General features: G+C 37.5%; 1 protein-coding gene across 1 annotated transcript in view; it reads left to right on the plus strand.

The window, feature by feature from the left end:
* Window positions 1-9,498, plus strand: part of LOC117171191 — a 126,732-nt gene extending 117,234 nt beyond the window's left edge. Inside the window, exon 5 of the mRNA XM_033358268.1 lies at window positions 7,610-9,498. Coding sequence (XP_033214159.1) covers window positions 7,610-7,754 — 145 coding nt within the window. The 3' untranslated portion in view covers window positions 7,755-9,498. The remainder of the gene's footprint in view (window positions 1-7,609) is intronic.
* The last annotated feature ends 1,559 nt before the right edge of the window (window positions 9,499-11,057 follow it).

Genomic DNA, 11,057 nt, shown 5'->3' on the forward strand with positions numbered 1-11,057 from the left:
ACATTGACTGATCCTTCACATTTCTGTGGAAGATACCGTGCATCCTCTTATCTAGGAGCTGTTCACGAAAGTTTTTCTCTTGTGCTTTCTTAATCCGGGCTCCTTTGCCTACTTCCTCGTGATTCCTGACCATTTTAAGAAGAGGGTCTCTTCCATTTGCAACTCTATGTGCTGTACCCAGAATAATGCTTTTGTGAAGACATTCAAGACTCAATATTCCGCGACCCCCTTGACGGCGTGAGATGTACAGTCGCGGAACGGAAGACTTAAGATGCATGCTTTTGTTCATGTGCATAACCTTTCTTGTCCCGATATCAAGAGATCTGAGCTCGTTCTTCGTCCATGGAACTACTCCAAATGAATAGAGAAGTACCGGGACGGCAAGGATGTTCGTTGCAGATACTTTGTTCCTCGCTGAAAGTTCGGAAGACCAAATCTGTCGAATGAGACGTCTGTATCTGCTTCGGAGAGTATCCTTTATAGATGTAACATCCTGAAAGCGGCTCTGTGGCACGCCCAGGTATGTATAAGTCTCTCCAGCGCAAAGGTGTCGTATGGTGCTTCTATGAACGAGCTCAGGATCTTCAGGGATGACATTAAGTTTTCCTCGCTTCAAACAAACCTTGGCGCATTTGTCTAACTCAAATTCCATTCCAATTTCCTTAGTATATCGTTCGACAATCTCCAGAGCTAGATGCAGTTGCTCTCTGTTTTTAGCATAGATCTTAAGATCGTCCATGTAAAATACATGAGTGACCTTGTACTTTCAATCTACAGGTTTGCCGCACAAGTACCCGTCGGAATGGCGCAGTGCTAGCGATAGTGGCAATAATGTAAGGCAAAAGAGGAGTGGGCTCATGGTGTCGCCCTGAAAGACACCTCTCTGAAACGCGACCTTGTTAGTTGTCACACGATTTTTGCCAGATGAGATAGTAAATCTGGTTTTCCAAAGCGGCATCAATCTCTCTATGCACCCAACTGTTTGCGGATGAACATTTAAGATTTCCAAAAGACAGATGATAAGTCTATGGGATGTAGAATCGAAAGCCTTCCGATAATCAATCCAGGCCATCGATAGGTCACGCTGGTAGAATGCTACATCTTTGCAGACACATCTATCGATGTGCAGGTTCTCCCGACATCCGGCTACGCCTTTCTTTGAGCCTCGTTGTTCATACATTGCTTGGCACACAGGTTCAATTGCCCGAACAATCCTATCATTTAGGATAGCTGTGAATATCTTATAAAGCGTGTTCAGACAAGTTATTGGCCTGTAGTTCTTCGGGTCAGCTAAGTTGCCTATTTTCGGCAGGAGTATTGTGCGCCCGATACCACCCTGGAATCGGCTCTTCCGACTTCAAATATGAGGTGAAAATACGGGCTAAATGCTGATGGGTTGAAGAAAACTTCTTCCACCAGAAGGTTTTGATACAATCTGGTCCCCTTGCGGAATAGTTCTTCATCCCTCTTAATTCTTTTTTCACCTCCTCGGTAGTGGTGGGTGGGCATTCTTTATCAGGTGTTATGAGGGCGACACATAACTCCTTGAAGCTATTTATATTTTCTGAATCTTCGTCCAGTCTATGCTGAACTTCGCAGACTTCTCTCCAAAATACTTCGACCTCCTCTGGTTTGGGTGGGTGTTCGACAGTAACTGGAGGGTCTTGGAAGAGTCGAGATGGGTCAGAGAGAAACTGTTGATTTTCTCTGACCCATCTCTCCCTCCGGTCTAGACTTCTCTTAGCGTCAGATAGTATCCATATTCTCTCAACAATATGCTGCCTGATGGTCAGCAGCTTTGACTTGTTAAGTGTGTGATAACGGGTCCGGAGTTCGCGCGCGAACTTTCGAACCTGGGCGGTAAAATTTCTGCCAGATGTAATGTAATCAATCACACATTGAATGCGGGACGCGTACTGTCTTGCCCAGCCTATCTTTATGGCAAGTTGATGCATTCGTCTTTTGGTTTTATGATCAGCCGTTGGTTTTGTTTTACGGTTCGCATCGGCCAAAGCTCTCGCTGCATTGTACACACAATAATTGATAGTCCAGAGGTCGGATTCACCGGAATAATGTCCACGAAGCTCGTCATCCATTTCAGCTAGATCTTTAGGCTTGAGAGAAACCTTGGTGTTGATGTTTCTCCGGGTCGTAAAGCATCGCTCTTCATCTATTTGATGCCTGCCCGCGGTTGGTCTTAGTGTCGCCTCTCCTTCTTTGTTGCCGGCTTATTCTAGCTGTGGTAGAGTAGGCGTTTCGCTTACATAGCCCCTTTCACGGAGTAGTTCAGCATGGTTTCGCAGTCTTTGCTGTGAAAAGTGCGATAGCTCCGGGTGTTTCTCGCACCACAGAGCATGCAGCCGTGCCATGTAACCCCGTTCACGGGCCACACTCGCATCGTAGCAGTCTAGCAAGTCGTGATTCAGTCGCTCCGTCCACCCAAAGGTCACGAGATCCCGCCGATCCATCTCATTGAATCCATTTTAATTGGCTTCCCCAGCTCTAGATTGGTCGGCATTGTTGGCCGACTCATTGTCGGGAGCCCTGCGCGTTCTGTTGTTTTGAACCGCACTTGCTACAACTATGTTTGGTGTTGTCATTGTTGTTCCCACGAGAAGCTAGGGAAAGGGGTTCGTCCATCCTTGTAGAGCCCCGCATGCAAGGATAAGGCTGCTTACTCTGAGAGGTCGCCTGGTATCCCAGAGTAACCGTTCTAGACACCTCACCCAGGTGCAATTCAGGTTTTGGCATGGGTTTCACACCTCCGCTTGGGGGTTAATTCCTTCGGGACCACCCCTGGACAATTTTCCGCGATTGTCTATTTATTTTTGTAACCATATTCAGCCATTCCGACGGGTACTTGTGCGGCAAACCTGCAGATCGAAAGTACAAGGTCACTCATGTATTTTACATGGACGATCTTAAGATCTATGCTAAAAACAGAATGCAACTGTATCTAGCTCTGGGGAAGTGCTATACGACACCTTTGCACTGGAGAGACTTGCACATACCTGGGCGTGTCACAGAGCCCCATTCAGGATGTGACATCTATAAAGGATACTCTCCAAAGCAGATACAAACGTCTCATCCGGCAGATTTGGTCTTTCGAACTGTCAGCGAGGAACAAAGTATCTCCAACGAACATGCTTGGCGTCCCGGTAGAACTCTATTCATTTGGAGTGGTACCATGGACGATGAACGAGCTCAGATCCCTTGATATCGGGACACGAAAGGTTATGCACATGAGCAAAAGCATGCATCTAAAAGTCTTCTATTCCGCGACACTGCATCTCACGCCGCCAAGGTGGTCGCGGAATATTGAATCTTAAATGTCTTCACAACAGGATTATTCTGGGTACAGCACATAGAGTCGCAAATGGAAGAGACCCTCTTCTTAAACTGGTCAGGAAGCACGAAGAAGTGGGCAAAGGAGCGTTTCTGTACAGAGTAGCGGACGAGGCTGCTGACACACTCGGACTTAACTTCAGTATTAGGGGTGAGCAAAATGCGTGAAATATCATCTATCTGGAGTACTCACTTCTAAAAGCCCGGATTAAGAAAGCGCAAGAGAAAAACTTCCATGAACAGCTCTTCGATAAGAGGATGCACGGAAGGTTTCATTTTGGCATGTAAGACGGTGTCATTTCCATCTTAACATACCGTCGCCACATGTTGAGCCAAGACATTCCCGATGATAGCTACAGGGCGTGCCATGCACATCCCGAGCATTTTGTACACATACTATCCAGCTGTCCAACTCATGCGGGGAACAACCTTCATCCATGGACACAATGCGGCACTAAGACTGCTTCATTATCATCTCTGTCACTCTTACGGCATTAACCTTAATATGGCTTCTCTAAATGCTCTTAGGGAAATCGAGTCAATTGTCGAGAATGGGAAGTGCCGCATATACTGGAACTTTATATTCTCGACAATTGTTTCTGTTGTTCACTCGAGGCCTGACATAGTTCTTCTTGACTTCAAGAAGCGAACCATGTTCGTTATCGAAATTTCGGCACCAGCTGACAAAAACATCACAACCAAGGAGAATGAAAAGCAACAGAGGTATCGAGACCTTATAAGGGAGTTGCAACGATTTTACCCGGAATATTCTGGTAAACTAATCGTCCTTATCATCGGCGCTCTTGGAGGTGCCAAACTTTCACTGGTTAGTAGCCTCAAAAGCATTGTGAGACGTGGTTGTGACTTTTCCCACAAGTGTTTTAGCATATTGTTGACACGCAGGGATGCCTTTCAGGCTATTTGCGAGTGAAAGCTTAGCACCTCCAAGAGCGCCGATGATAAGGACGATTAGTTTAACAGAATATTCCGGGTACAATCGTTGCAACACCCTTATAAGTTCCCGATACCTCTCTTTCTTTTCATTCTCCTTGGCTATGATGTTTTTGTCAGCTGGTGCCGAAAATTCGACAACGAACATGGTTCATTTCTCGAAGTCAAGAAGAACCATGTCAGGCCTCGAGTGAGCAGCAGAAACAATTGTCGATAATATAAAGTTCCACTATATGCGGCACTTCCCATTCTCGACAATTGACTCGATTCCCCTAGGAGCATTTAGAGGAGTGATACTAAGGTTAATGCCGTAATTGTGACCGAGATGATAATAAAGCCGCATTGTGCTTTTGAATGTAGGCCGTTTCCGCGTGGGTTGGACAAGTAAATAGTATGTGAGCTAAATGCTCGGGGTGTTCATGGGACGCCTTGCAGCTATCATCAGGAATGTCTTGGCTCAAAATATGGCGACGGTATGTTCAGGTGGAAATGACACCGTCTTGGCATGACAAAATGAAACCCTCCGTACAAGACTTCAATCCGGGCGATTTAAGGAAAGCAAACGTTAGCGCACAAGACATTGAGTACTTGAGATAGATAAGATTTGATGCATTTTGCGTTTTTGAATTATTTAAAAGAATTATAACTTTTAATTTGGAATCAAGAGTTCCCGTAAGGCAGTATCACTTAGTTTTCTTTTACGAAATTTACTGTTACAAATCAGAATTATAACTTTAGCACACTGAATTTCAGTAAAGAAAGACAGTGCTGACAATTGGGTCATGGTACTTACGTTATCGTTATTATTATATATAATTACATAATGATGTTATTTAATCTGGGTATTTACGCGGCTGATGATTTTAGATTCCCGATTTGCTATTGGTCAATATTTTATTTTTCTCCGTCAATTGAAAAGATTCGAAAGGATTTCAATGATTTCAACAGTTCTGATGTCGTAAACCTAGAAAGATAAATATAACTTTTTACGGTGATTTTGTGTTTAAATCAAAATTATAATTCCTTACGAAGATCCTTGTTCCAAAGTTATCATTACAATTAATTACGTGAGTCTCCTGTTTCACTTATCTAACTATTTTTTCTTTACTAAAGTTCCCTATCCCAAGATTATAATTTTGAATAGAAACAGCAAATCTTGTCAAATGGATATTCCCTACTCTGAATTAAAAATTGGAGTTTTGTATGAGAATTTCAATGTTTAAAGTGTAAATTATAATTATTTTACGCAACTCGCTGTTGTCATTCAGAATTAGAGTAATGAAAATATGAAACGCCTTTTAATTTGCATATTTTTAGTGGATACAGCATACTCTTAAATACACTCGTATTATAACTATCGATTAATTAAAGAAATAACTCTTCCTAAAAATAAAGTGAATGAATTTTTAAACCCATAATAATATATTTTCCGGAGATTGATAAGAATGATAAAAAGAAGTTCCATTCAAACCGGTATATATTTGGTACTGTGAATTTAATTTGAAGAAAGAAATACCAGACTTTAACAATATTAACAGACTTTCCCTAACAAACAAAATTTTGACATTGGCAGATTTTCCATATTAGTAGACAGCCTGTTTTTAATGGATTTTCAAGTTGACAATAATAAAAAGAATAATAATAAAATTTCTATAACTTAAATGCAATAATTATATTCATTAGCGTAAATTTACCTTTAAAATTTTTGAAATATATATTTCAAACCGGTCTTCTTTTATTTTCTCTACACAATTTCTAGAAAGTTGTGAAAAACATAGAAGCTTTAAAGTAAGATAATATTTCAAATTTTGTGAATAATATAATTAATTAAACTGTTATTAATATGTGCTCTTTATAATCAATTATACACGCGCAATAACAAAATTTAACACTACTTCTTTTGATTAAAGCAATATCATGAGTCTTTTTGATTTTCACAAACTGTCATAACATTTAAATTTAATGAACATTCAATATTTACGTTTCTTGTACTATTTGACATAATTAATATCCCATATATCCTTTTATCCTACATGCCAAAAAATGCAGCGTTAGTCAACTTTTTTGTACAAATGGGATTTGGTTTCATTACCTACCTTTATATCACTAGGAATGCATATTCGATTAGAAACCATCACCATCGAGAATTAAGATTTTAAGAAAAATGAGACAAAAGGAATATTTTTACATGTATTAAATTGTGCTACGAGCCCTAGTCGAAATTATTATACGAAAAATGTACATAGAGCAGTTATAGAGATCTAAGAAACTAGTTTAATACATATTCTGTGAATATTCGTTTAGGGAGAACGGTTAACCGTTACTTTTCGTATCATTTACAGATACAGTTTTTCCCTTATTCTTTGTATTCATATAGGAGAGCATTGAAGCACAAGTACAAAGCTTGTCGATATAATTTTTTCAAATTTGAACTGAACAAAAAGAGCAGTGATAAGCAAGAGTAAGGCCGTTTTCAAGGAGAGATAATTTACATAAAAGTTAAAAAGTTCTGTACTTATCGCCTGCCTGGTTCGTTTTAAGAACTACTTTTGTAATTATAACAATTAAACGTGTCGACAGATTTGGCGTATGCATGAGCGCCGGATGGTATGACTGCATCTGTGTGATTGCTTCCATGTATTATGCTGCTCTCTGTACATTCTTTTTTATTTTTAACGTTTTTTTTAAATTCAACTTTAATAGTTTATACTTGAACATTTTTTTCATTTTTAACGATGAAAATAATGACGGTGAGTATAATTTTTGATCTTAGAAAAATTGGTTCAATCTAGTTTTTCTTGTTAAATTATAGATTTTTTATTTAATAACAAATCAGTACTTACCAATCTTGACGCTTTTAAGCGTCTTCCGTTTAATTATTTTCGGTCACTGCTTTTCTACTTCAGCCTTGCCGTTTCTTAAATTCACTGTTTTATTATGTGTATGTAGCTTTTCTTTTCCTATTCTACTTCCTCACCTTTCTTTTCTATTCACCATACATTTTTCCATCTCGAATCGGTTCAATGATTCAACCGTTGTTTTTAATTTTTATTCTTTAAATTACCAGATTATCTAGATCATGTGTTTTGTCCATCACTTTCATTTCTTCTTCTAACCCTATCTGATTCAGTGACTATCTTTTTTCCTTAACTTTTTTCTTTAACCTCACCGATAAAACAATTACATATAACTTTAAAAATTGTAGCATTAGAATAACTTCTCTGCAATCTTTGTTATAATAATCGATAAATATATTATATTTCATTTAATAGCAATAAATTTATAAACATTTCTATTTTCGGTTGTGTTTCAGAAAATACGAGGATCACTTAAACCCATTAGAAGTACGGCGATTACCACTTAGTGAAACAGATGCACCATTTGTAATTGCTTATGTCTCTAAAACATCAATCTCTTACATCCAACTCGGAACTATATCAATACCTGACTTAAATTAAAGTGACGCTACTATGATTTTATTTTATTTTAATGATGAAGAGGCTTTTTCCAGGAAAGCTAAGTAGAAATATGGGATACACCTCAAATTTACATTATAAAGTTGAAATTTAGTATTTAGATACACCGGGGGGGGGGGGCAAAAGTCTTCGCACACCTCTTTTTTGATGACTGATTAAGTTCTATTAATTTTAATTTTGCTAGAGCTAACAAACTTTCTCTTTAAAGGGTTGATTGTTTTCGAAATTTTGTATAACATGATCCCAACGTGAAGCCTATTCGTCTATTCTTAAGTAGATATTGCAAAAATAGTGTGAATTTCAATGTTTTCTTATAATTTCCATAAATTTTGAAATAATCAACAATTTTTCATGTTCTTAGGGTAATTTTGAAGCTATTTTTTAATCGTTTCATGACAATTTAGGAGTATAAATCTTAACAAAAATGTATGACATTGCAAGACCTTTAAGTTGTATAAAAAAAGTTGGAAAAATTTGGAAACATTTTATCTGTGGGCAAATCAGAATACAAATTAAATAAATGTATATTTTAAAGAACTTTCATTTCATGATTATACGTTTCATATATTCTACAAAAATATTCTTTGTTACCACAAAGAATATTGCAATGCGATGAGAAATTTTTTTAATTTATACTCATCAGCTGTTGTCATACGGTGAAAAATAGCTTCAGAATGAGCCTGGCATAATGATACTTAAGAGAACTTAATCATTAAAAAAAAGGTGTGCAAGACTTTTGCCCCCCCCCCCCCCCGTATGCTGACAATGACTTCGGGGAACACAATGACACTAAAGCACGGGACTCAACTTCATTTTCTTTTAATATCGTACAAAATCATTTGCCACCAGAAGTATATTTGTAGTTGTAAATTTACAAAATATAAATAAAATGAAGTGTACAAGCAACATTTTTAATTCAATGGTGAATATGAGAAGGTTGTAAGGCTTGATTCTTGAGTTCTACTCCCAATTTGTTTCTTGCCTTATATCTATTGTAATGTTCACTAATGAAATTCCCTTCAAAAATTCTATCATATTAATTTGTTTTCAAAGAAAAACTACCTTTTCGAATTAGTTTTTTTCTCATCAAGGCATTTTTTAGGAAAATTCTTATAATAAATAAGAATCGACACAAAGACAAATTTAACCGACACGCGTCATCCTTCGTAACAGTTAAAAGATCAATATTTCCAAAGTTTCAATATAATGCATTTGGAGCAAAATACTATAATTACAACGATTCTTTTGCAACTGTCATAATTAATGGTATTTGGCAGTGCATTCATAAATGCATATATCGAACTTAACCTCACTCGTTTATAATACACAGACTTATCTGAAAGCGACCGCATCGCATTTCTCGCCGCGTCACATCACCCACTTCTCCCCTCAATTCTCGTTTCAAAATATAAATGGTAAATACAAAATATGATATTCCTAAGAAAAAGGCTTTTCGAGACAAAAATTATGAAGATTAAAAAAAACTAGTTTTCCTAAAAAACAAGTGTTACACAAAATTTCATGTCTCCGATGTGGATTTTCGACAGCCTTCTTTCTGAGGCTGGCTAAATATTGATCGATTGGAGAAATGAATGAAGGGGTAATAAACTGACATTAGGGGAATTATGAATAAGAACAACACAGAATAAAGTCTTATAAGGCCTTGTTAGAAAGTGGATTGGTATCCGATTGGAAATTCTGAGTAATAAAAGCTTTAAGACAATAATACCTTTTACTATTCATTTCCTAAAAATTGATATCTTAATCATTATTATTAGGTGGGGTTGAAGAAGCAAAATTGTCTGGTTAACAGATTACAGTCAAGCAATTTTTTTTTTCGCGCCTTAATGTGAGCGACCTTGGGGCTTGTGAATGTGCCGTCTTATTTCAAGGGATATTTACACTGCATTTTTTAAGCTTTGATTGTCGATAGTAAACTGCTTTTATACTTGGACAAATTTCTAATTTCAATTGAAAGTCGCGATGAAAATTGGTCGATTATATGTGCGGTACTAAAATTGATGGCGCAAGACGAATTCAAATAACGTTTAGGTAAATTCGTCTTCGGAGTTTTACAGATCTAGTAATTAAGGCACCATATTACTCCAGGCATCAGGTATTTTTTATTATTTTAACTAGGTCAACTTATTTACATTATTATTAATAGAATTAATGATAATAAAACAAATTAATTAAGAATTAGTGACATTCTAAAAATGTTTGTTAAATATTCTTTTATATGAATTGTGTTCGCCGTACCGGAAAAAAATAAAGGATTCGTTGTTTGTTTTTTATTCCTTCCCAGAAAAAAAAGAATCCATTGAAAAGAGGACTCTATGAATTGCGTATCTGTCATTTGCAGATTCAGAAAGTTAAAACAGAATCGATTTGCGACTATGTCAATCGGTCATTTTCTCAAGCAGCATCGAATCTGCCATGTACTGCAATGACCATTTCAAGGAAGGGTATATTGAATCGGTTTCCTTCTTTTTGAGTGAGACCACTTTTTTGGGGTTAAGCTGCCATATTTCACACGATTTTTAAATTAATAAATTATCGGAAGATTAAAAGAAATCGTGCGCAGGTCTACTAGATTCCTTTTGCTATTTCAGTTATTAGTCTTTTACGGCATACAAGTTAGTCAACAAATTTATAACGACTAAAAGTCTTTAAAAAACAAATCGACGGCAATCTTGGAATTCCAGTGACAGATACGCAATTCAAAAGCCTTCGAAACCCATTCAACAGAAGTGAATGGATTTTTGTTTCCTGGGTTTTTTATTCTTTATTCTGTTTTTAAACTAATTCCTTAAATTTTTTCCATTAATTATTAACAAACAATGTAAAATCGGTCCATTCCTCATTTTTATTTTGTTCACCATCAATAAGGGATGTTCTTCAGGTAAGTTTACCGACGAAAATACATTATATCTGCAGATAATCGATATATATATTTTTTTTTTCGCAAAATCTTGTGCTTCAAAAATTTTGCCCTGGTCAATCTATAGGGTTTGTCCGGAAAGTAATAGGACTGATTTTCTTCCGCCGCGACTCGACTTTGAAGTGAGCGCGCACCGACTGGATTTGGTAGAGGGCGTTCCTAGCTAACGAACGAGAGGCTGGTCAGTTGTCTCCGAGCACTTGGAGAGTCAGGACAGGCATTTTCACGCGACGTGTTTCTGTGAGTGGTGCAAGCCGAAAATGCAGCGTTCGTTAGAGCAGAAGTACGCGATTAAATTCTGTGTGAAACTCGGTAAATCTGCGACAGAGACGTTTGATATGATC

The sequence above is a fragment of the Belonocnema kinseyi genome, chromosome 4, assembly GCF_010883055.1.
Source record: "Belonocnema kinseyi isolate 2016_QV_RU_SX_M_011 chromosome 4, B_treatae_v1, whole genome shotgun sequence".
NCBI lineage: Eukaryota > Metazoa > Arthropoda > Insecta > Hymenoptera > Cynipidae > Belonocnema > Belonocnema kinseyi.